The 27,079-nt window shown below is 46.2% G+C and overlaps 1 protein-coding gene across 2 annotated transcripts in view; it reads left to right on the top strand.

Moving 5' to 3' along the window:
• ATP6V0A2 (ATPase H+ transporting V0 subunit a2) overlaps positions 1 to 27,079 on the top strand; it is a 133,764-nt gene that overhangs the window by 82,398 nt on the left and 24,287 nt on the right. For both annotated transcript variants that reach the window (XM_033954063.1, XM_033954062.1), the window contains exons 12-16: positions 6,638 to 6,795; positions 7,834 to 7,924; positions 17,863 to 17,981; positions 19,163 to 19,376; positions 19,587 to 19,709. In XM_033954063.1, coding sequence (XP_033809954.1) covers positions 6,638 to 6,795; positions 7,834 to 7,924; positions 17,863 to 17,981; positions 19,163 to 19,376; positions 19,587 to 19,709 — 705 coding nt within the window. The remainder of the gene's footprint in view (positions 1 to 6,637; positions 6,796 to 7,833; positions 7,925 to 17,862; positions 17,982 to 19,162; positions 19,377 to 19,586; positions 19,710 to 27,079) is intronic.

The raw sequence follows: 27,079 nt of genomic DNA, 5'->3' as shown, positions 1-27,079 counted from the left end.
TAGGCATCTGTTTGCCCTCTTAAACCAGGCATTCCCTTATGAAGTTAACCACTTAATGTGATAAAAGAGAATCTTTCCTTGGTTAACTATTTGATGGTGAAACAGTAAGAACATAAGAATAGCCATAACGGGTCAGACCAATGGTCTATCTAGCCCAGTATCCCGTTCCCACAGTGGCCAATCCAGGTCACAAGTACCTGGCAGAAACCCAAATAGTAGCAACATTCTTACTACCAATCCTAATATGATGGGCATCAGTTATCTTTGTTTGTTTGATCATTAATTATGATGTACAGGTATCACTTGCTGTTCAGGTAATTATACTTTTAAGACAATTTGCAGTTTTAAAATTAAAGTTCAAAAAGGTTGAAATGTGAGGGAACATAGTACTGTACATCCACAGAGTGTTGATCATTTTGAAATTATTCTATTTTATGGCAATTATTCATATGCGTATAACTTGCCTGTCCTTTCCATGTTAATCAAGGTACAGCAAAAAGACATAATAAAAACCAACAAACATACAGTATAACAAAACATCACAAGATACACACAAAATGCTTCATCGATCTCATCTCCCACCCTCAAAAAATCTACTTAAAACAAAGAAGTGTTTATCTGACTCTGGAAAGCTAAAAGCTCCTGCTCTTACCTTGTCTATGGGAAGAAAGGGAGTTCTAGGATGTTCCAGTGATTATCTTCTTCTTTTCAGGGTCTTCGGCTGCATAGATATTGGTTTGCCCTTTCCATTTTTTTCCCCTGTGACCCTGCCACCCTTTCGCACTTAGATTGCATGCTGGTAGATCTTTTATTGGCTGAAAAAGGATGTCAGTCATTCCCGACCATGAGGGTTCCACCTCCATGATGTTCACCATCCTGATTGACCCTGTGTAGCTCTGTATTATCCCAGGACAAGCAGGCGGCATATTCTTAACGTATGGGTGACGTCACCGACGGAGCCCCGGTACGGACCATTTTAACTAGAAAGTTCTAGTTGGCCGCACCACGCATGCGCGAGTGCCTTCCCGCCCGATGGAGGAGTGCGTGGTCCCCAGTTTCTTCGTTTCCGCGGAGCGAAGAAGTCGCATGTTTTTCAACGGCCGTTGAAATCATTAGTTTGCCTTCCCGCTCGCGTATTTTTTCCGAATTTCTTCCTTTTTTCCCTTTGGATTACTTTATTTTTCCTTAAAAAAAAAAACGTCGAGTTTTCTTTATTTTTTCAAGCCGGCCCCGGCGGGGCCTGTTGTCACCATACAGGCCTCCGGCTTTGATTTTGCGGAAGCCGTGTTTCCCTTCATGCCCCCTCAACCGGGTTTTAAGAAGTGCCAGCGGTGTGCACGCCCGATCTCTCTCACAGACCCGCACAATTGGTGCCTCCAGTGCCTGGGTCCAGAGCATCGGGCTGACACCTGCACCTGCTGTGCTACGCTTAAAAAGCGCACTTTGAAAAATAGGCAGATCCAGCAAAATATTTTGTTTGGTACCGGATCTGCCATGGAACCTGCCGCGACGTCGACGGCACCCCAAAAGTCGGCACCGACGACGTCGACACCACCGGACCCTTCCTCGGGGTCGTTGGGCCCAGGTAAGCCGGCTAAGAAGCCTTCCACTTCCCTCGAGCGCCCTCCTGCCACGGTTGCGACACCGGCCATTCCGGCGCCGCACCGGCCCCGCAAACGCTCCGCTCCGATCTCAGTGAGTGCCTCATCATCGGCCTCCTCATCGCTGGAGCGTACAGCGGCACCTATGGTACCGAAGAAGAAAAAAGCGGTACCGGTGCCTCCCCTGGATGACCGCATTGCAGCCATACTCCAAACACAGTTACAGGAGCAGCTGCAACAACAACTCCAACAACTGTTGCCGGCGTTGCTGGCACCGCACCTTCCGGTACAGGACCGGTCCGAGCCTCGCACTGTCCCATCGGTGTTGATCCCCTCGGTACTGACTAATACCTCCATGCCGGTGCTCTTGGCCGAAACACCTACGGTGCATACCCGTGCTACTACCGACCCTGTCCGGTCCCAGGAACGACATCGGTCTTCCTCACTCGGTACCGCTTTGGTGCGCTCAGGCAAATCTCTCTCAAAAACCCGCCATGCCGAGCCCTCCACGCCGATGTCCAAACGTACGCACCCCGACGTTAGGGACCCAGACTTGTGGGAAGACTCCCCTCACGGTACCGAAGAGGACGCTTCGTCAACCGACGAAGAACCCTCCATGACCGACACCGCCTCCAAACCAGAGCAATCCTCTTTCTCTAAATTCCTTAGGGAAATGTCAGCAGCTCTTTCCATCCCCTTAGAGTCCGACTCTAAGAAGTCTCAGGCTTTCCTCGATGCCCTAGACTTTGAGCAACCTCCCAAGGAATTTCTAAAGTTGCCCGTCCACGACATCTTACGGGAAACTTTCTATAAGAACTGGGAGACTCCCCTCACTGTTCCCGGAGCCCCTCGTAAATTGGATAGCTTGTACCGGGTTATCCCAATCCCAGGGTTTGACAAACCTCAATTGCCCCACGAGTCCCTCCTGGTGGAATCTACTTTGAAAAATTCTCAGGGTTCCAGTGTATATGCCTCCACCCCTACTGGCAGAGAGGGAAAAACCATGGATAAATTTGGTAAGCGCTTTTTCCAAAATTCCATGCTAGCCAATAGAGCCAACAACTACACCTTCCACTTCTCCTTCTACATGAAGCATCTGGTGCAACAGCTCTCCTCCTTACAGAAATATCTTCCTGAACGTAAGGTCCCTCTGTTCCAGCAACAAATTTCCAGCCTCCTCCAACTCAGGAAATTTATGGTTCGCTCCATCTACGACTCATTTGAGCTGACCTCTCGCGCCTCTGCCATGGCGGTGGCCATGCGCCGTTTGGCATGGCTGAGAGTCTCTGACCTAGACATTAACCACCAGGACCGCCTGGCTAACGCACCTTGTCTGGGCGATGAACTCTTCGGAGAGTCCCTGGACTCAACAACCCAGAAACTCTCAGCACATGAGACCAGGTGGGACACTCTGATCAAACCTAAAAAGAAAACTCCACCTGCTCGTCCCTACAGACAACAGTCTTCTTACCAGCGTAGGTTCTCGGCCAGACCTCTCAATCCGCCTCAACAACAGTCTCGCCGTCCTCGCCACCAACATCAGACTCAGGCTCGCCCACAGACTCAACCTGTCAAACCTCCTCCTTCATCTAAGCCGTCTCAACCATTTTGACTCTTTTCTCCAGAGCATAGCCATTCTCCCACCATCGCTGCCTCTCCCTCAACCTATCGGAGGACGTCTTCAGCTTTTCCTCAGCCGTTGGGAGGTCATCACTTCGGACCAGTGGGTCATCAACATCATTTGCCACGGCTACTCTCTCAACTTCCAGACTCTTCCACCAGACCATCCTCCCGTAGAGTCTGTTTCTCACTCTTCCCAAACCCCCCTCCTCCTGAGGGAGGTCCAATCCTTCCTTCTTCTCAATGCCATCGAAGAGGTACCTCCGGACCAAAGGGGTCAGGGATTCTACTTCCGCTACTTCCTGGTCCCCAAAAAAAAGGAGACCTTCGTCCCATCCTCGATCTCAGGGACCTCAACAAGTGTCTAGTCAAAGAGAAGTTCAGAATGCTCTCCCTAGCCACGCTTTACCCTCCTCTCTCCCACCACGACTGGCTATGCTCCCTAGACCTCAAGGAGGCCTACACTCACATTCCAATCCATCCGACTTCACGTCGCTACCTACGGTTCCAGATACAGCACCATCACTATCAGTACAAAGTGCTACCCTTTGGCCTCGCATCATCGCCCAGAGTGTTCACCAAGTGCCTTATTGTGGTGGCGGCCTTCCTCAGGTCTCACGACCTTCAGGTGTTCCCCTACTTGGATGATTGGCTGGTGAAAGCACCTACGTCTCCGCTTGTACTTCAAGCCACTCATCACACCATCTCGTTCCTCCATCTCTTGGGTTTCGAGATCAACTACCCCAAGTCGCATCTGCTTCCCACACAGCGACTTCAGTTCATTGGAGCAGTTCTCGACACCACTCTAATGAGGGCATTTCTCCCCTCCGACCGCCATCGAACTCTACTCCACCTCTGCCGTCAGGTGGTCCTTCATCACTCCATTCCAGCTCGGCAGATGATGATCCTCCTGGGCCACATGGCCTCGACGGTCCATGTACTTCCTCTGGCGCGACTCCACCTCAGGACACCTCAGTGGACTCTAGCCAACCAATGGTCACAGACCACCGATCCTCTTTCTCATCCCATCTCTGTGACATCGTCTCTTCAGCAATCTCTTCAATGGTGGTTGAACTCCTCCAATCTTTCCAGGGGTCTACTCTTTCATCTACCCTCTCACTCCATGATCATAACCACAGATGCCTCCCCCTATGAATGGGGCGCTCACCTGGGAGATCTTCGCACCCAGGGACTCTGGACCCCTCAGGAGCGTCAACATCACATCAACTTCCTCGAACTCAGGGCCATGTTCTATGCTCTCAAGGCCTTCCAGCACCTTCTCTACCCTCAGGTTCTTCTCCTGTGCACAGACAACCAAGTCGCCATGTACTACATAAACAAGCAAGGCGGCACCGGATCTCCCCTCCTCTGTCAGGAGGCCATCCGCATCTGGACCTGGGCCACGGCCCACAGTCTCTTCCTCAAGGATGTCTATATCCAGGGCGAACAGAACTCCCTGGCCGACAATCTCAGCCGCATCCTTCAACCTCACGAGTGGACCCTGGATCCTCCCACACTCTTTGCTCTCTGGGGCACTCCTCAGGTGGACCTCTTTGCAGCTCCTCACAACCATCAGCTGCCCCAGTTCTGTTCCAGACTCTTCTCTCCTCATCGTCTGGCCCCGGATGCATTCCTGCTCGAGTGGACGGATCGGTTCCTCTATGCCTTTCCTCCCCTACCTCTGATATTGCGGACGCTCTTCAAACTCCGCAGGGACAGAGCCACTATGATCCTCATCGCCCCTCGGTGGCCTCGCCAACACTGGTTCTCCCTCCTGCTTCAGCTCAACTCCAGGGAGCCCATTCCTCTTCCTGTGTTTCTTACTCTACTTACACAGCAGCATCAGTCTCTACTACATCCCAATCTGTCCTCGCTCCACCTGACAGCTTGGTTTCTCTGCGGCTGACCTCTCCAGAGAATCTGTCTCAGCCCGTCCGTCGTATTTTGGATGCTTCCAGGAAACTGGCCACCCTCCAATGTTACCATCAGAAGTGGACCCGGTTCTCCTCTTGGTGTCTCCTTCATCATCACAATCCCACCTCACTGGCGGTAGAAACTGTACTGGACTATTTGCTCTCTCTCTCCGACGCTGGCCTCAAGTCGACCTCAATCAGAGTCCACCTCAGTGCCATCACTGCGTTTCATGAGCCTATCCTCGGAAAACCTCTTACGGCTCATCCCCTGGTTTCCCGGTTCATGAGAGGCCTCTTCAATGTCAAACCACCTCTGAAGCCTCCTCCAGTCGTCTGGGACCTGAATGTGGTTCTCTCAGCCCTCATGAAACCTCCATTTGAGCCTCTTGCCACAACTTCACTCAAATTTCTTACGTGGAAGGTGCTTTTCCTCATTGTCATCACCTCTGCCAGGAGGGTTAGTGAGCTGCATGCACTGGTTGCCGACCCACCTTTCACTGTTTTTCACCATGACAAGGTGGTTCTGCGTACCCATCCTAAATTTCTGCCTAAGGTGGTCTCGGACTTCCACCTCAACCAGTCCATTGTATTGCCTGTTTTCTTCCCTAAGCCCCATTCCCATCCTGGGGAACAGGCGTTACACTCGCTGGATTGTAAGCGTGCCCTTGCTTACTACCTGGATCGTACCAGGGCTCACCGCTCGTCTCCTCAGCTCTTTCTGACCTTCGATCCTAACCGTCTAGGTTGTCCTGTCTCTAAACGGACGCTTTCCAACTGGCTTGCTGCCTGCATTGCGTTCTGTTATGCTCGGGCCGGTCTCTCACTGGAAGGTGCTGTCACGGCCCAAAGAGTCAGAGCTATGGCTGCTTCTGTGGCTTTTCTCCGCTCCACACCTATCGAGGAAATCTGCAAGGCTGCCACTTGGTCCTCAGTTCACACGTTCACTACTCACTACTGTCTGGATGCCTTCTCCAGACGGGATGGACTCTTCGGCCAATCTGTGTTACAAAATGTATTTTCCTAATGGCCAACCATCCCTCCTCCCTCTCTGTTAGCTTGGAGGTCACCCATACGTTAAGAATATGCTGCCTGCTTGTCCTGGGATAAAGCACAGTTACTTACCGTAACAGGTGTTATCCAGGGACAGCAGGCAGATATTCTTACGTCCCACCCTCCTCCCCGGGTTGGCTTCTTAGCTAGCTTATCTTAACTGGGGACCACGCACTCCTCCGTCGGGATGGAAGGCACTCGCGCATGCGCGGTGCGGCCAACTAGAACTTTCTAATTAAAAAGGTCCGTACCGGGGCTCCGTCGGTGACGTCACCCATACGTTAAGAATATCTGCCTGCTGTCCCTGGATAACACCTGTTACGGTAAGTAACTGTGCTTTTTAGCACTTCCCATGTACTAGGGAATATTTTTCTCTTCCTGATGTTGAGGTGATGTTGAAATTCCTCTTCCTTATGGTATTTTTTTTTAGAGTCTGTATTTCAATCTTCACAGATTGTGAAGACCTTTTTCGAAGGCCGATACATTATTTTATTGATGGGAATATTCTCTATATACACTGGCCTCATCTATAATGACTGCTTTTCGAAGTCATTGAATATATTTGGCTCCCGCTGGAGTGTGTCAGCGATGTTTAATCAGAATGTTTGGAAGTAAGTGTTAACATTTATTTTAATTACTACCTGGGGCTCTTCAGAAATTGTTTGAAAGTACAATACATCACAGAGGTTGCATGTCTGCACAGCAACACACAGCCATTGTAATTTTGATGCTGGTACCTCTCAGGACCTGCTTAGTTCTTTCTCTGAAGAGCCTTGTCAGGGCCACTTTGCAAGCTACTGCCAAGGCCAAAGGATATTTGAAAATTATACTTCTAGATGTGATTCTTATAGAATGGACATAAATATTTTAAGAAATAATTTTAGCACTAAATAACCCTTGGATAGATTAGTTGACTTGTAAGTTGGATAGGTGATTTAGATTAACATTCATGAATAAAAGCTACACATGAAAACCATTTGTAGCTAAGTAAGGGAAGGCAGACGTTAACTTGTCAGGTAATCGGTTCTTTACAATTTGGACCTAAAACATGAAGATTCATTGTAATTTATTTTCTTGGGGATCAGGTCCCATGGCTTTACTTGGAATGAACACACAGCTCGTCAGTATTCATACTTACTGTCCAGGGGTTTGATAATTGAAGACCTTGTGCTGTGTTTCCTTTTGACTGGCTGCTGGCAAGCATATCCTGTATGATATATGCATATGTGATGTAAAGTTCTTTGCATATAAGAACCATAATTGCTAAAACAGAAAATAAGGATAACTGTAAAACTGGTAACCTTTCGGAGTTTAATGAGAAACATCGGGTTTCTTTTGTTGCTTTGTTGCTCTGAGAAAATAGTTTAAAGGCAGAATTGGTTGTGTTCTTATTTTTAAGCACCACTACAAATCAGAGAAAAATTAAATAATATGTACACTAGCTGTACACTAATCAGCCAGAGCTCTCCAAATCTGTTTTATCTATTTACAGTACAAAATAGAATTAATGTTTTTCAATTATTTTAAGTCCTTGTGCTATTTTAAGATGTTTTATTTTATGTAGTATGTTAAGTGTGAATTCACCTCAAATATTTTGAGGGAAAAAGTGTGTAATAAAGAAAATAGGTGCTTTCTTTATCTCACTTTAGCGACGAGATTGTAAAGCAAAATCACTTCCTCAGTTTGGATCCCAACGTTACAGGTGTACTGAATGGAGTTTATCCTTTTGGCATAGATCCGGTAAGTACTGGTATCCAAAAAAATAGAAGTGAATGATTTTTTTTCCCCTCTTAGATCATCCTTCCATAATCCTCATCCCTTCCCATAACTGGATCCAGCTTAAAATTTCTAAATTTATGTGCAAACAATTGATAGCATTTATGATTATCATTCTTCTCGAGCTCTCCGATCGTCATCCCAAGATCTATTATCAGTCCCGTCCTTAAAAATAGTGGGTACAAGGAGAAATGAAATGTTTTCTGTTTTAGCTCCTCAAACTTGGAACGCTCTGCCTCTCTTTATTAGAAAAGAAAAAGATCTTATCACTTTTAAAAAACTTTTAAAAACATTTCTATATAATGATGCGTTTTCTAACTAATCTTCCAAGGCTATGATCATTTTTTCAAACCAACTTTTTATTTATTTATTTTTTTCTCCCCCCCCTTTTGTGTTTTTACCCCTTTTATGTTTTTTACTAGACTAAGATAATTGTAACTTTTTCCCCTTCCCCTTTGTGTATCCTGTTTGTCCCTAAATTATATTTATGAAAAACCTTATTTGTTTTGATTTCGTTTGTCTTTTAAACTAATGTTTTTAAACTTTGTTAAAATTGTTTTAAGATTGATTGTTCTCCCATAAGTTGTTTTAAACTGTGCATCGCTTAGAATATTTTTTTATATAGGCGATTTATCAAATAAACGTGAACTTGAACATGCTTATGCTGAAAGCATAACCTTATCAGGAAGTACATTATGACAGTAACAAAATTTTCTGCAACAAGCTGCAATTTAGGATTTTTAAAATCAGTAATTTTCTGTACTAATGTAATGTACTACAATGTTGCTGCTGTTAGCTGCAAAGTGATATTAAAATATTTCCTGCTCTTCTTTTAATAAAAGTGTGTGCTGGCAGAAACTAGTAAATTAATATTCTCTAGCGTCTCTCCAGATTGGCACAGAGTTTATGCATGCAGCAGGTGGAGACTGAGAATTCTTGACTTCTAATTTAGCTGCTAATAGGCTGGGCCATCCCCTTTAGAATCTTATCTATTCTCAGTCTCCAGCAGGTAGAGTCTGAGCCATTCCTGGAGTTGGACTTAGGCCTTCCTGGGGGATCAGATGTCCCTTTCTCCTATCCTATGGTCCTGAATTTTTTTTTGGGGGGTTGGCTTGATAAAAGAAAATAAACTCCTGGCGTTTCTTTCCTTCTCCTGTTGGTTTGAGGCAGAGGTTTTTAGTCTCCTTTGGCCTCAGGGGTGCCACACTAGAGAATGACACGGTGAAAAAATTGGTCCCCGTCACCGCCCCGTCCCCATCTCACCATCCTCTGCACCGCCCCATCACCGCCATTCCCTTCACCGCCCCGTCACCGCCACTGCCACCCCATTCACCGCCCCGTCACCGCCACTGCAACCCCATTCACCGCCCCGTCACCGCCACTGCAACCCCATTCACCGCCCCGTCACCGTCACCGCTGCATACATAAAAGCCTCAAACGGGTACGATTTTATATACTTTTCTTTATTTACGTATAAAGGAAACATTCTTTAAAACTTTAAAACTTAGTTAAATATTAGTTAATAACTATACAAAAACAAAACACGCAGAGAAAAAATTAATTAATATAAATTCTCAAAACTGACACATTTTGATCACTAAATTTAAAATAGTTATTTTTCATACAGTTTTTCAATCACTAATCTTCCACCACCCCTGGGGCTAGCAATGCAAAAACAAACACGACATGTACTTTAAATGCTTACAATGTTAGCCTACATGGTAAGTAGACGCGGCCGCTGTACCTAATCGCGGCAAAGATCTCCCTGCCGTGATTAGCATAGTGACCGCGGCTACGGCTGCAAGTCTCCCCTCCCCCTAGCGATCACGGCAGGAGGGCACCCAACCCCTCCTGTAGACCCCCCCCAACGGCCCTCCCGACAATCGCAGCAGAAGGGTACCCAACCCCTCCTGCCGGTCCTCCCAATGGCCTCCCCTAAGATCGCCGGCAGGAGGGTACCCAACCCCTCCTGCTGGACCCCCCCCCCAACGAACCCTCCCACCCCGGAACCCCCTTAGTCTTACTTTCCAAGTTGGACCGGACGGCTCCTCACACGTATGGCCAGCAGGCTTGCCTCCGTCCAAATGAGGCGGGCCCGCCCCTACCCTGCCCAACCCACAGGATCCTAGGGCCTGATTGGTCTAGGCACCTAAAGCCACTCCCGCTATAGGAGGGGCCTTAGGTGCTTGGGCCAATCAGGCCCTAGGATCCTGTGGGTTAGGCAGGGGAGGGGAGGGGCGGGCCCGCCTCATTTGGACGGAGGCAGGCCTGCTGGCCAGACGAGCGAGGAGCTGTCCGGTCCAACTTGGAAAGTAAGACTAAGGGTGGTGTTTCGGGATGGCGGGGTTTGTTGGGGGAGGGTCCGGCAGGAGGGGTTGGGCACCCTCCTATTGGCGATATAGGGGGCCGTTGGGGGTGCCGGCAGGAGGGGTTGGGCACCCTCCTACCAGTGATCATAGGGGGGCTGTTGGGGAGCTGGCAGGAGGGGTTGGATATCCTCCTGCTGCGATCGTCGGGGGGGCTGTTGGGGTAGGCAGGAGGGGATGGGTACCCTCCTGCCGCGATCGTTGGGGAGGGCTGGTTCTGTCGGCATGAAGGGCTGAGGGCGATCGTCGGGGGGGGGGCGGGTTCTATTGGCAGGAAGGGTTGATCTGACAAATGAGGAGCACGGTGAAACACAGGTAAATAGCGGTTCCTAGAAGGGGGGACATTGGCCTGCGGGGACAAATCTATTCACCGTTTTTGCGGGCGGTGAAAGGATTTGTCCCCGCGTCTGCGGCGATTTGCTAATGAGGTCACCATAACCCGCAGCCAAACCGCAGCCACGCAGCGGTTCGCTGCGGGGATCGCTCCCCGTGTCATTCTCTATGCCACACTCAGGTGATTAGTCTCTCCCCCCTTTCCACCACTCCCTGTTCATTTAGTAGTTTCTCGGTGGTTTTTTCTGTGCCTGTCAGACAGCTGCCTTGAGAGACAGTAGAGTCTACTCTATTAAAAATAAACAAAAAAGCAAAGGTGACTTTGAAAGCTGCCTCAGATCACGGTACTATTGCTTAAGCAAAGATCAACTTTCCTGTGGCTGCCTCTCTGCTTCTTTTTCCCCCTTCAGTTCACAGCATGGTTGCTGGTTTCACTTTTGCTTTGCCAGCAGCATGAGGGGCGAGTGCCTGAAGAAATGCTCAGCATGCTCCCTTTGGTTGTGGATGTGACTGGTTCTTGTAAGTACTGGTCTTTGGCTGGGAATCGCGTCAGAAGCAGGGTCAGAACTAGGGCTGCAGCAGCTCTCTTTGGAAACTGGGCGGGTTCAGTGTTCAGACTTGTTCTTTCAACCAACTCCAGTTTTAGTGAGAATCGCCATCATTGCTCCATTGGATTCCTCATTTGGAGCCTGTATTCCTTCTCAGTGGATCTCAGGTTGCGCCTGGGGTGAAGACTGGGCCTTTAGATCCTGCGGGTGTGATAGGTTTTCCTCCAGAGTCTAATTTGCAGATGTACAGGGGCTTTTGCATATGTCGTGCAGCAGGGCCTTAGGAACAGGTTGCCTCTGCTTCTGGTCTACCAGTTCCTACTTCTTCTTCCTCTTCTCTAGTGCTCCCTCCATCAGCAAAGCAGTCCCCAGAGGCTGTTGCTCTCTGATGAGAACAAAGATTGGCCAGATGAGGTTCCTTTTTCTCTATGAGAACATGGAGTACCAGAAGGGTGGTTAGAGGATCTCCCGCCAAGGGATGACTTCTCAATAGTGTGTATTTTTTACCGGGAGGAACTTTAGGATTGACCAGATGTCAGCAGTTTTACATTTTGAAGAACAGCCTAAGTAAGTTCTGCAGATCATAGATCCTTTGCTCAAGGGCATTTGGACCGCTTCCAAGACCTTCCCTATGCATCAGGATATCAGGGATGTAATTCAGGTGCAGTGGAAAGCTCCAGATGCTCCTTTTCACATTGCTTGGTCTATAACATGCCTGTATCCTATCCTTGATCAAGATAAGGAACCCTTACAACTGCCTGTTGTTGATGTGGTGATTTCAGCAATGGCGAAAAAGAATATGGTTCCAGTGGACAGGAGTTTTGCTCTCAAAAATCCACAGGATCGTATATTGGACTCTTTGATGAAACAGAGTTTTGAGATGGCCGCATTGGCAGTTCAGGCTGCTGTTTGTGGCAGGCTAGTATCCTTGACCTGTTTTCGATGGTCTGAACATGTGCTGGACAGAGAAGCTGATGAAGGGTGGATCAGGAGCTTGTAAGCTGCATTGATTCCATATAAAAAAATTGTGGGATACAAGAAGTTGTATTGCATTGAAGATTGAAATGGGAGCCTCCTTCCTCTTGGTTGCCATGTATGATTTGTTACATTCCTCAGCTAAGAGCATGGCACTTGGTGTAGTAGCCCGAAGGTCCTTGTGGCTTCAAGGTTGGTCAGCTGACGTAGCATCTAGTTCTAAGCTCAGTCGTTTTCCGTTCAAGGGCTTCTTGTTATTTGGTGAAGACCTGGACAAACTGGTGCAGAGTTTGGGTGAGTTCAAGCTCCCTTGGTTGCCAGAGGATAAGCCCAGGCAGGTTGGGTGGTTCGGCTAGGGGCCATTTTTTGTGAGTTTTGGCATTATAGGCCTGGTAGAGTCGGTACGGATTCTATGGTATGGTATTTTTAATGTACTCAGTCCTTTTGGGGGGTCGCAGAGGAGGGGCAGGATTCTGGTGTTGTCTCAGCCACTCCTTACCCTTCCCAATGAAGGTGTTTGAGTCCATTCAGTGGTGCCCATCGGAGCAAGGTTAAGAGAGTTCTTTTGGGTCAGTTAAGGGAGTTCTATTGGGGATGGATCCAAATAACTTCAGACCAATGGGTGCTGGAAGTCATTTGTGACGGTTATGTCCTGGAGTTTGCTCAGTCTCTATTGGATGCTTTTCTCTTGTCCCCGTGTCAGGCCTCATGGAAGGCAAGGGCTGTTCTCCAAACCCTGTAGAGATTGATCGAACTCAAGGTCGTAGTGCTTGTACCAACCGCAGAGATAGGCCTCTGTCATTGTTTCATCTACTTTGTGGTCCCAAAGAAGGAAGGTTCTTTTCAGCCCATCTTGGATCTCAAGGGGGTCAACTAAGTGTTGCAGGTATATCTTTTCACATGGAGACTGAAGTTTAACCGGGAGAGTTTCTCACCTCTCTCGATCTTACAGAAGCTTATCTTCACATTCTGATTCGTTCTTACCATCAATGATTCCTTCGTTTTGTGATTTTGGGAAAGCATTATCAGTTTTGTGCACTTCAGTTTGACCTGGCTACAGCATCTCAAACTTTATCTTAGGTCATGGTGGTGGTTGCAGTGGTATTGAGTCAGGAGGAATTTTGGTATATTCCTATCTGGACAATTAGTTGGTTTGAGCGAAGTCCCATCAAGAGAATTTGGTGGCTATAGACCAAGTCGTTCAGCTGCTCCAGTCGCTGGGTTGGGTGTCAATTTCACCAAGAGTCACTTAGGTTCCTCTCAGTGCCTGGAGTACCTTGATGTTTGCTTCAACACCAACTTGGTGAGAGTATTTCTCCCTCAGACGTACATTGCAAGGCTTCAGGCTCAGATTTGTTCCCTCTTGAATTCACTATGCTTCATGGTGCAAGACTTCCTCCAGGTCTTGGGGTCTATGGCAGCAACATTGAAAGTGGTTTAGTTGGCCTGTATCCACATAAAATCATTGCAGTATGCTCTCCTAGCCAGTTGGTCATCACAAACTCATTCTCTGGAAGCTCAGGTGCCCCTGAGAGGTTAAGCTTGGTGCAGCCTTCGATGGTGACTTTGTTCCGCAAATCTCTCCCAAGGCAGAAGTCTTGAGCAGCCTCAGTGGACTGTAGTGATGATGGATACTATCCTGTCAGGCTGGGGGGTGGGCGCAGTGTCTGGGTCTTCATCAGAGGAGTCTGCTTGGTCCGTCAGTCGTTTGACAATGAGAGCCATTTGGTTGGTGCTGATGGCCTTTTGTGACCTGTTGCATGGCAAGGCAGTTTGAATTTTATCAGACAATATGATAGAAGTGGCATATGTGAATCGGCAGGGTGACACCAAAAGTTTTCTGTTGGTGAAGGATACAGCACTGTTGATGGGGTGAGCAGAAGCTCATCTCAGAGATTTGTCAACAGCTCATATTGTGGGAGTAGACAACATTTGCGCAGATTATCTCAGTCATCACCTCATAGACAATACTCCTTTTTAGGATTAGCCCGGTGCATGCAAATTTTTTCTCATGTGAAGGACAAGATCTAAAAAAAATTTTTTCATGTGAACAAGAAGTTCTCAAAATCAACAATTTTCCAGATTTGCAAGTATTTTTGTGAGTGTCCATGTAAAATCTGTGGGCGACACTCCTAGAATGTATGAGCAAATGGTCAGATGCTCAGCTTAGAGGGAACATAGCTCATAGACCCTGGAGAGTGGTCCTTGGGGGTCAGCATCTTTGACTTCATAGTCCAAATCATAGTTACCAGATGCTAGGGTCCACCATGGGGGTCAGCGCTCAAGAAAACGATCTGGGTGTCATCATGGACAGTACACTGAAACCTTCCACCCAATGTGCAGCAGCAGCCAAGAAAGCAAACAAGATGCTAGGAATTATTAGAAAAGAGATGGTAAACAAAACTAAGAATGTTATAATGCCTCTGTATCGTTCAATGGTGCGACCTCACCTTGAGTATTGTGTTCAGTTCTGGTCTCCTTATCTCAAAAATGATATAGCGGCACTAGAAAAGGTTCAAAGAAGAGCAACTAATATAATAAAGGGGATGGAACTCCTCTCATATGCGAAAAGACTAAAGAGGTTAGGGCTCTAAAGCTTGGAGAAGAGATGGCTGAGGGGAGATATGATTGAAGGATACAAAATCCTGAGTGGTGTAGAATGGGTACAAGTGGATAGATTTTTTTTTTTTTTAACTGCATCAAGATTTACAAATACTAGGGGACACTCAGAGTTACAGAGTAATACTTTTAAAATCAATATGAGGAAATAGTTTTTCACTCAGAGAATAGTTAAGCTCTGGAATGCATTGCCAGAGGGTATAGTAAGAGTGGTTAATATAGCTGGTTTTAAAAAAGGTTTGGACAAATTCCTGGAGGTAAAGTCCATAGTCTGCTGTTGAGAACAGACATGGGGGAAGCCACTGCTTGCCCTGGATCGGTGGCATGGACTGCTGCTACTATTTGGGTTTTTGCCAGGTACTTGTGACTTGGATTGGTCTCCATGAAGACGGGATACTGGTCTAGATGGACCATTGGTCTGACCCAGTAAGGCTATTCTTATGTTCAAGGCATGGGGTCAGCTGATTCTAGATCTGATGGTTACATCTCATAATGCCAAGGTTCCTCACTTTTTCAGTTGACACAGGGATGGTCTGGTGGAGGTGCTGGATGCTTTTTTACAGCCTTGGTCGACTGTTAGCCTTCTGTATGTCTCTCCTCTGTGGTCTCTCATCAGTAGGATTCTGCTTTCTCATCAGTGTCGTGCAGGCCTGATAGTCCTCGTAATGTCCAATTGGCCGTGTTGCTCGTGGTTCAGGGATCTGTTTCATCTTCGGTTGGTGCCATCTCTGGATCTTCTTTCTCAAGGTCCTATTCACATGTTTGGTCTGGCTCTGTATTGTCATACAACATGGCTCTTGAGAGAGCACATCTTAAGGAAGAAGGGGTACTTGGATTAATTTGACTCTCTTGGTGTCTTGGAAGCTTTCCACTTGTCTGGCCTATGTGCGTGTGTTTGATGACTACTGCAGTGGTCGCTCTCTGGCTCCCTTGTGGGCATCTGTACTGAATTTTTTGGACTTTCTCCAAGAAGACCTAGAGAAGGGTGTCTTATGGTCCTTCTTGAGAGTTCAGGTAGTAGCTTTCTGAGGTGCTATTTTGGACCAATGTCTTGCTGTTCATCCAGATGTTATCCATTTCATGCAAGCAGTTTGACTTCTCCAGCCTCCAGCTTGTCCGTTAAGGAAAGGATGGTGAGCAAGTATCAGCGTTATTCACATTGGCAAATGCGACCCAGACTCGGCCAGAGGTCATGGCTTGAAGCTGAGAGGGGACACGTCCAGGACAATGTCAGAAAGTTCTGCTTCACACAGCGAGTGGTGAACGCCTGGAACTCTCTCCCGAAAGAGATGGTGGAGGAAACCACCATTCTAGGATTTAAGGGAAAATTGGACGCACATCTTCTCGCAGGACACATTGAGGGATACGAGTGACTAATGTATTCGCCAGGGTACGCCTGGCTGAGCCGCCGCGTGTGCGGATCACTGGACTGGATGGACCCCAGGTCTGATCCGGTGTAGGCATTTCTTATGTTCTTAATTCCTTCTTGGGATCTTAACCCGGTCTTGTCAGGTCTGGTGCAGCCTCCCTTTGAGCCATTGAGTTCCTGTACTCTCAAGGAACTTACCTTGAAGACTGTGTTTTTGGTTGTGGTAACGGTGTGGCATGTGTTGAAAGTTGCAAGCTTTTTCATGCAGACCTCCCTTTTTACTGTTCTCAAGGAAGCGGGTTGTGCTCCGGATGGTACCTTCCTTTCTTCCCAAAGTGATATCTTCTTTTCATGTCAATCAGGCAGTGTCACTTCAGGTCTTGGGTAGCTGGGCTGGCTCACCTGAGCAGCAATAACTAAGGAAAGCTTGATGTTAGTAGAGCTCCATGCTCTTATCTCAGTAGAATGCAAGAGTTTCATTGTTCCAACTGTCTTTTTGTTCTGTTCACCAGTTGGAAGAAGGGAGAAGCAGCATCCAAAGCCACACTATTGCTTGCTGCATTAAGGAGGCTATAGCGTCAGTCTATTTGCTAAACCGTAAGTCTGTTCTCACATTGCTTAAGGCTCATTCCACCAGGGGACAGGTGATTTCATAGGTGAAGTGTGCCTTGGTGCCGCCAGTGGACATTGTAAGGTGGCTTTGTGGTTCTCCCTGCATTCCTTTGTGCATCATTATTGGGTGGATATGCAAGCGCAATAGGAGGCAACTTTCGGTGCATGAATGCTTCAGTTGAGCCTCACCAGGTCCCACCCTTAAGTCAATGCCTTGGTACTTCCCATTCCTTTGTGCTGGTCTGGAGGGAAGCTAGAGAAGGTGAAATTAGACTTACCTGTTAATTTTCTTTCTCTTAGTCCCTCCAGACTGGCACTGAATCCGGCCGTTGCTTATACGCAGTATCCTCTTTTTTTTATGCTATCGCGAAGAATTGCGTTTTCATTGTGAAGCACAGGCATATTCGTCCTTTTTGTTTTTGTTATAACACACATACATACACAAAAAAATAGAATTCAAGCAGGGAGGTGGTATTCTTGTCATGGGCAGCAGAATCTGGTTAGCTGGTGGACCAGGAATGCTGAGAGGGATTTTTAAAAATTGGGTATCCTGTTACGGTTTTACTGATTTATTATTATTATTATTATTTATTTTTTTTTTTTTGCTTGGCTATTCGAAGATTGGCACTAAAGGGGATGGCACAGCCTATTAGTAGCTAACTTAAAAAGTCAATAATTTTCAGTCTCCACCTGCTGGTAGAGGTGCCTAAGCCATTTGTCTGTGCCAGTCTGGAAGGGACTAAGAAAAATACAATTAGCAGATAAGTCTAATTTCACCCTCCCTGGGTATCTCAGCCTCAGACCCTTCCCATCATCCACCCCTTCTAGATGATAAATTGGGCAGGTACCAACTATATGTGAGGAAGATAAGCTTACTTCCTTCTCTCCTTCCCCCTTCCCCTTATGCCAAGAAAATATATAATATAATAGCTGAGTAGCTTGAAAAAGTAAGATTTTCCAAAAACAGCTTTTGACTGTAAGAAGGATTTATGCCAATATTTTGTGGCACACATTTCACTAAGCACCAAGTTAAAATGACTGGATGATTTCCTTCTGGTTTTTTTTTCCTCCAACTTCTAGATTTGGAACTTTGCAAGCAATCGTCTCACCTTTTTAAATTCTTTCAAAATGAAAATGTCGGTTTCTCTTGGAGTCATTCACATGACATTTGGAATTATTTTGGGGCTTTTCAACCATTTGTAAGTATAGGGGTTAATGCAGAACTGAAAGAGGACGATCATTGGCATATGTAGGGTATTGAAAGATATACCATATATACTTGAATATAAGTTGATCTGAATATAAGTTGAGACCCCCATTTCCCCCCCCAAAAAAAGAGGAAAAATGATTGACTCGAATATAAGACAGGGGCTTAATATTCAAATGCTATGCCCTGCACTCAGTGTCTTCTCCCTCACGCCCTCCCCTGCCAGGCTCTGCACTCAGCCCCCTTCCCTCTCTGCCCTGCAAGGCTCTGCACCCTGCCCTACCAGGCTATGCAGCCAGCCCCCCTCACTACTTGTCAGGTTCTGCACTCCTCCCTGTCCTCTCCCTCCTTGCCAGGCTCTGCACTGCACCCTGTCCCCTCTCCCTGCTAGGCTCTGCAGTGCACCCTGTCCCTTCTCCCTGCTAGGCTCTATACCCTGTCCCACTTTCTCTTCCACCTCTGGTGGTCTAGTGGTAGGCCGGGACAGGAGAGATCCCTCCCGTCTCCTGTCCCGGCCCGGCTGATGCAAATAATTCCCCCCCCCCGCGTACTTTTTAATTATCCTTGGTGGTCAAGCGGTGTATGGGCAGAACCACGCTCCTCCTGCTCCTGCCCTGCGCATCTCCTTCAAATTGCTTTATTGATTACTTTGGTAGGATAACACCTTTGCAGAATCACTGCTTCATGATTTTGGCCTGATGTGAAATATTTTCAGAATCGGAACACAGTTGGAACACAATCGCTTCACTCGTAGAAATTGACCGATCGGAACACTGCCCTTCAAATTCTTGGGGTGAAAGCTCGCATAATGGAGGACAGTGTTCCGATCAGTAGGCTTTCTAACTGGGGCTTTTTTTATGTATTGTGTGCTCCAATTTTTTGTAAAAACCATATTCATTTGGGATATCCTGAAGACCTGGCCTGTTTGTGGCCCTCAAAAACAGAACTTGAATAAATGATAAATGGAATAGCCTTTCAGGGGAAGTAGTGGGTACAACAACAGTGATAGAATTCAGGAAAGCTTGGGATTAGCAAAACATCCTTAGTTTTGAAGAAATGAGGGGGAAAGCCAGAGATCAACTGCGATTTGTGGCACTGAATTAGCCAGACTAGATGGACCTTATCTGCTACCACCATGTTTTCTTAAGATTTGTGGTTTTGTTTTATTTTTAGACACTTCAAGAATAAATTCAGCATCTACTTAGTGTTGCTTCCGGAGCTGACCTTCATGCTTTCTATGTTCGGATACCTGGTCTTCATGGTTTTTTATAAATGGATAGCCTTTTCTGTAGAAAACTCCAGATCTGCTCCCAGTATCCTAATCCACTTCATTAACATGTTCCTCTCCCCCAATGATGAAAGTGAAAAACCTCTTTATAAAGGACAGGTTAGTAATTGGATTTGTTACAAGGAACCAGTCAGTTTTTATGATAATGCTAGGCAAAGCAAAATAGTCAAATTAAATTGCATATGAAAATTGTGAAGTTGTGAATAAGGCACCTTGTACCTAATGGTTTTACTGAGTAGAAAGCCTCTGCATTACGTGTATTTCTGTAGAATTGTAAAACCCTGCCCATTTTGTTTGCCTTGTTGACAGCATGTGTTCCAGATGTTTTTGCTGCTCCTCATTTTTGTCTCTGTGCCTGTACTGTTTTTTGGAAAACCACTGTATCTGTATTGGCTGAACCGTGGCAGCCAAAACATTGGATTTCGCAACCGGGTACGTACTGAAATTTAACATGGGTAAGCACTATCATTGTGGGGTGAATGCTTCATTTATTTGGTATTTTATCCCAGGACAAGCAGGCATCATATTCTCACTTGTGGGTGACATCATCCATGTCACCCCGGTACAGACAGCTTTAAAAGTGTATCACCACTTTAAATTTTTAGGAACTTTGCCACTGCCCACACCACACATGCACAAGTGCCTTCCTGCCCGATGCAGGCTCTCGGTTCCTTAGTTCTTCATTTTCCGCGGAGTGAAGAAGCCATTTTTTGACTGAATGCTGTTCAATTTTGTTTCGCCTTCCCGCTTCGTGTCATTTTTTGACTGAACACTGTTCAATTTTGTTTTGCCTTCCCGCTTTGCGTCAGTTTTCCTATATATTTTTTTCTAACGTTTTTCTAGTTGAATTGAAAGAGTTTAACTTTTCTCGTTGGCTTTGTCCTTTGGGGGTTTGTTTTCCTCCTGCATGAGTGAGTTTAATTTTGCTAAAGCCGTATTCCTGTCCATCTGGAAACCACTAATGGGTTTTAAATAGTGCTTTAGGTGTCAGCGGCCTATTTTCTTCACTAACCCTCATAGTTGGTGTCTACAGTGTCCAGACCCTGAACATTGAGTGGAAACTTGTGCCCGGTTTTCTACACTACAGAAGCGCTCTATCAAAGCTCATTGGCTTCAGCAGGAGAAGTTGTTTGGTGCAGTCATGGACATCGAATGGACCTTGTAACCATCGACATTGAAGACTCATATTGCTATCGGGAGATCTTGTACCATCAAGTAAGCTAGCTAAGAAGCCGCAAGCTTCCCAAGCTGCGTCGCAGGTCACCATAGCATTGAATTCTTTGATGCAGACCAAGCAGCGACGCCAGCGTTCAACATTATTGTAGCTTGTCTCTCCTTCAAGGTGTGCATCCTCATCGAGGTCACCCTTTCCAAGATAAGCTGCAACATCGATGGTACTGACAGATAAGCCAACGTACCGGTGCTTTTATTCCGGGAGAAACTCAATGAGTTCTTCCAGAGGGAGCTTGGTGATATGTTCAAACTCCATGCACCAGTGCTTACATCGAGTCCCTTGGTACTGGCCCTGTCTGAGCATACTGCCTCGAGACCCCACGGTACCACAGTCAGCTATCCTTCGGAATGTCAACATGAATCTTCATTGAGTCATTATCGATCCTCGACTCAACGTTTTTTTCCCCAGCATCAATCATTTCATTGCTGGTCCAGTTCTCCATCGGTGCATTAAAGACATCAACTTTCTTCTTCTACTCGACGTTCGACATTAAAAAAATCTTCATCTCATACTACAAAATGTAAAAGAACTTCCCATCGCTTCTCTTCTTCTTCCTTGGAGTGGTACCACAGGCGTCGAAAGCATCGATCCCTTCATTGCTCTCCTTCTCCAAAGCTTCTCTGTGATTCTGATTTACACTCTGAATCAGAGGGTGCCCTCTCTGCTTCTGCAACTGAGGCTTATGATACCCCCATCGGATCCGTCTTCTCAGAAAACTCCTTCAAAAGCAAGATCTCCTACAGAAAAACTGTCTTTTACTAAATATATTAGGCAGCTGGGTAAGGACCTGCCTGTAAAACTGGAAGTTGACTCTGGCTTCAGGGTTGAATATTTAGAAGCCTTGGACTGTGATGAATCTCCTAAAGAGCTCCTCAGACTACCACTTCATGCTATTCTCAAGGAGGCTCTGCATAAGAATTGGGAAACACCATTGACTTATCACAGTAGTTCCAAGAAAGCTTGATTCTATTTATCATATCATTTCTTCTCCAAGGTTTGACAAACCACAACTCTAGCATCAGTCTCTATTTGTGGAGTCAACTTTGAAAAAGTATTTTGCTTCAAGGTTTATGCCTCAGCGTCAAACAAACAAGACTGTGGAAACTCAGTATTCTCGGACCTTGGCTGTAATTTATTCAAAGTTTTCTTGATAAAAGCAATAACAACAGTAGAAGCTTAATCCACATACAGTATATCTAAAGAGGACCCAACACGGGCCGTATTTCGGCTAAACACGCCTTCCTCAGGGATCCAAGATATAATAAACCAGTCTTCGATGGCTGTGCAGAAAATCTTCAGAAATCTGATTGCAGAAGCCAAATCGCTCTGCAAAATTTCAGTGCTGAAAACAGTACTAGAACAATCAGCGCCACCAGGGCGAGAGGGCCAAACCATGGACAAATTTGGTCATCAACTGTACCAAAATTCTATGTTGGCCAACAGTCCTAAATTATAATTTTTATATGTCCTGTTATTTTAAACATCTAGTATAGAAATTACCTTTCTTTGACAAGTATATTCCTGCACAACAAATATCTTTCGATCTCTCTCCCAAACCAGAAAGTATTTGGCAAGATCTGCTTATGATGCTTTCGAGTTGTCATCCAGATCATCTGCTATGTCAATAGCTATGAGACGCCTAGTGTGGTTGCGGGTCTCGGATATGGATATCAACCTCCAAGACAGATTAGCTAATAATCCCTGTTTGGGAGAAGAACTTTTTGGTGATTCCATTGAGGTGGCCACACAAAAATTAGCTCAACATGAAAAGAATTGGAATTCCGTAGTCAGAACAAAACCTAAACCTTCTTCTTCATAACAGAGATGATTTTCTGCCAAGCCTTCTGTCTCTCGTCCACCTCAACAGAAGAAGCAGAAGCAACAGCAGCCTCAGAAATCTCAACCAGCAGCTCCTCAAAAACCTGCTCAGTCTTTTTGATGTGCTCATGGGGAGCATAGCCGCTGTTCCTCGCTCTCAGCCTCTTCCTCAGAGGTTGGCTCCATTTGTATCATCCATGCTGGATGCTGACAACAACCGACCTGTGAGTTCTCATAGTCATTCAAGAGGGTTATTCTCTTCATTTCACCACCACACCTCTGAATCATCCTCCAAGAGAGTTTTCTTTAGACCCTCAGCAGACATCCCTTCTTCTTCAGGAAATAGAATTTCTACTCCATCTAAATGCCATAGAGATGGTACCTCCTGCTCAAAAGAATCGGGGCTTCTACTCCTGATACTTTCTCATCCCAAAGAAGATGGGAGATTTACGTCCAATTTTAGACCTCAGAGACCTGAACAAATACTTGGTAAAAGAAAAGTTTTGCATGTTGTCCTTGGCGACTCTATATTCCCTCTTAGATCAAAACGATTGGCTATGCTCTCTAGATCTAAAAGAAGCTTATACTCACGTACTGATTCATCTGAGATTTTAAGTGGCCCATCAACACTTTCAGTACAAGGTTCTGTCCTTCGGCCTGGCATCCTCGCCCAGAGTATTCACCAAGTGCCTGGTAGTAGTGGCAGCAGCTTTAAGGGCTCAAAGATTCCAAGTCTTTCCTTATCTCAAAGATTGGCTAATAAAAGAATCCTCTCAAGAAGTGCTTTCAGCAACACAGTCAACAATCCTGTTTCTTCAGCAGTTGGGGTTCGAAGTCGACTTTCCAAAATCTCAATTTCAACCCTCTCAAACGCTACAATTCATAGGGGCCCTGCTCGACACCATTCAACTGAGGGCATTCCTACCTCAGCAAAGACAAAACAATTTATAGTTAAATCTTTTTTATTTTATGAAATAACAATATCAGAACAAATAATCCAGCAACACAGTCAAACGAGACTTCCAGTACCAGTAAGTCAACCCCCCAATGAGCCATCCTCCCACCCACCCACCCACCCACTCCCACCCATGGGAACAGCCAGAGTAACACATCAATTAAGCAGTCTACTGCGTACTACTGGTGTCAGAGTATCGCAAAAAGGCAGCCAACAACGTAAGTATGATGCTCCTAATTTAGAGTTAATATCAGTAATGGCCAGTCGTTCATAACCCGCCAGTTGGATCATCTGGGCACGCCAATGTGCTAATGTTGGGGTGTGCGATGACAACCAGCACTGAAGAATAGTTTTAATGCCCATGAATATTGTCTTTTGAACAAATGCTGCCGCTCCTGGACGTTTGGGCATTAGAGTAAGTTTCAACGTGAAAAGAAAAGTGTTTGTGGGCGACCAAGTACAGTTCCAAATGGATTGAACATGTAGACAAAGTCTCTTCCAATATGCCTGAATTCCCGGACATAGCCAAAACATATGACCTAGGGAGGCCCTCGGGGTCGCGCATCTCGGACAGCAGTCGGTAGCACTCACCTGCGCCCGATAAGCCCGAACTGGGGCAAAGTATGCCCGGGCCAGGAACTTGTAGTAGCGTTCTTTTTCAGCAGGAGATACCAACAGTCTCATTCCCAATGAAAAACTTTGTTTAAGTACCTCTTGTGTAACAGTAATATGTAAGTCCTGAGTCCATTGACTAGCCAAAGAAGCATAATCCAGGTCACCGGCTAGGTCTTGTAAAAAGTGGTGATGAAAACGTAATGGTATAGGTTCTTGTGCCGTCAAACAAAGGGCTTCGGACAGTTTTTCTTGAACTTCCTTTTTCAAGTCTGATTTGGGCAATGTGCTGACATAATGATGTAGTTGGTTATAAGAGAACCAATCACCAGGCTCCAGCATAGAAGAATCACATAAAGATTGAAAAGATTGGAGAGACCCATTGGATTGCAACACATTCCACAAATAATACATTCCCCTCCCCTTCCACCAAATGCTAGCAGTCAAGGGCATACCTGGGGCAAAGGCTCCATTGCCGGCGACCGGAAGACACGGGGTCACATCATAACGAACAGCCAGTCGCCGGCAGAGAGACCTCCAAAGTTTTCTCAATGGGAACAAAAACAAGTCCCCGTAAGTCACCTCCCTTGTAGGTAAGCAACCAACATGCAATAAGTAACTAAAGTGGTAGGGAGTAAACGCTGAACATTCCACCTCGGTAGCTGTAAAATGTGACGTACTACAAAACCAGTCATTTAAATGTCGGAGTTGACATGCCTCATTAAATCTACCTATATGCAAGAGACCCAGACCCCCTTGGGCGGTTGGTAATGATAAGGTATGTAAAGGGATCCGTGACCTCCTACCCCCCCAAAGAAATCGTGATACTGATCTATGATGTTGTCTGAGGTGGGCGTGCGATATTAGTAGAGGTAATGTTTGTAGAATATAAAGCCATTGTGGGATCACCATCATATTATATAAAGCAATCCTACCCATTAATGTCAATGGATACGCTCGCCATGCCTGCAGACGCCGTTCAGTTCGAGAAAGTAAAGGCAACACATTCATGGAATAAATAGTGGCTAAATTCTCGGGAATGAGGACCCCCAGATACCTAATGGATGAAGTTGCCCATACGAGTGGAAAAGGTTCCGGCCAAGTGTCCCTAATTATAGGTTGTAACGGGAGTACCATAGATTTCTGCTTATTCAATGTCAGTCCAGAATATAAATGGAATTCATCCAATATCTCTAATGCGCGTGTCAAGGAACGGTGCGGTTGAGCCAGTGTTAGCAAAATATCGTCCGCAAACGCCAGCACTCTTAGTTGGGAGTTCCCTTCCGACAATCCCACCATAATATCATCCCTCTGTATTGTACGTAATAGTGGTTCTAAATAAATCAAGAAAAGTAGAGGGGACAAAGGGCAACCCTGACGAGTTCCCCGGCCTACAGTAAAAGTCCGTGTCAGGATACCATTCACTAATAGGGAAGCAGTTGAATCCGTGTATAACACCCTCAAAGCTGACCAAAACCAGCCTTCCACCCCCATATAGGACAACACCCCAAAGAGATAATTCCAGTTAACTTGGTCAAATGCCTTTGCCGCATCTAAACTGACCAGAATTCCTGGTGTAGATGTCGCTTGCGCTCTAGACATTGCCAATAATACTCTCCGGACATTTACCACAGAATGCCGACCCCGGACAAATCCCGCCTGCGCATGCGAAATTACACGTGGCAGGATGGGAGCCAATCGGTTAGCCAGTAAGCGAGCTAGAATTTTTATGTCAACATTAAGAAGGGATATGGGACGAAAAGAGTCGACCTCTTCTTTTGATTTGCCCGGTTTATGGAGTAGTGTAATGGTGGCGGTATTAATATGAGATGGAAAAGTCCCTTTCTCCAATGCCGCCACATAATAGCGGAGAAGAGGTTCGCACACCTGCAGTGACATGGCTTTGTAAAATTCAGTAGAAAACCCGTCAGGGCCCGGAGCTGTACCAGATCGTAAATTTTTAATCGCTGTCTGGATCTCCGTTCCCTGAATAGGTCTATTTAATACCGATCTCTGCAGGTCCGTGAACTTTGGCATGCCCGCATCTTCCAAAAAATCACAAACATCAGGGCCTACATAAGCACCAGGACTTTTGTAAAAGTTAGAGAAATGTTGGTAAAATGTCTCTGCAATGTCTGCCGGTTTAGTACAGTAAGTATTGGGGCCCAATTTAATTCGAGGAATATAACGGTCGTCCTGCCAATTTTTGGTCAATGTGGCTAATAATTTACCTGTTCTGTTTCCGAAACGATGGAACTTATACTTCCTATAAAAGAGGGAGCGCTTTGCCCGATCATGCAATAAAGCATTTAACGCTACTTGTGCTGAGTGCATCTCCTCACCCAGTAGCCGAGTGGGATGAAGAATATAACGTGCTTTCAGGCGAGTATATTGATTTTCCAATCTAATAATGCCGTGGGAAATACGTTTGCGACGAGCAGCGACAAAGGAAATTATAGCTCCTCTGAGCACGGCTTTGTCCCAAAAGAGATCTGGAGTGGATTGATGTTGTCCATTAGTTATCAGGAACTCCTCCCAACAAGAACCCAAGCATGTCAGAAAAGAGGGATCATCCTTTAAGTAGGAAGGAAATCGCCAACGACGGCTACCCGAAGGAGGCAATCCCCAGGACACATCTAGCCAAACAGGACAATGATCAGATATCGCCAACGGCCCAATGGTGGCCTCAGTTACCCGAGAGAAGAGAGATTCAGATATGAAGATATAGTCTAAACGGGAAAAAGTCCCATGTGCCCTAGATTGGTGTGTATAGTCCCGCTCAAATGGGTGCAGCAAGCGCCAGGAATCTACTAGGCCCAGGGACTTGCAAAGGAAGGGTAACCCCTTAGTATTAGCTGTCGAGGTAGAAGTGGAGTGACCCGAACGGTCTACCGTAGCATCCATTACTTGATTAAAATCCCCCACTACCAATAAGGGAATGGAAGTATCTTGGAGTCCCAGAGAAATTAATGAGGTAAGATAGGATTGCGAATAGACATTGGGCCCATACGTGATCAACAGTCTAAATTCTGTTCCCTGTAGTGAAATGTGTAGTAGTAGAGTCCTACCCTGTGTATCTGCATGGCAGGAGGTGACAGCGCACTTCAAACCCTTACGGATCAGTAAACACACTCCAGCACGTTTACCCGAAGAGGAGGCGTAGTAGACTGAGCCCACCCAGCC

The sequence above is a fragment of the Geotrypetes seraphini genome, chromosome 8, assembly GCF_902459505.1.
Source record: "Geotrypetes seraphini chromosome 8, aGeoSer1.1, whole genome shotgun sequence".
In the NCBI taxonomy this organism is placed as follows: Eukaryota; Metazoa; Chordata; class Amphibia; order Gymnophiona; family Dermophiidae; genus Geotrypetes; species Geotrypetes seraphini.
Note: the sequence above shows the minus strand (reverse complement) of the source record. Positions and strands in the feature narration are given on the sequence as shown.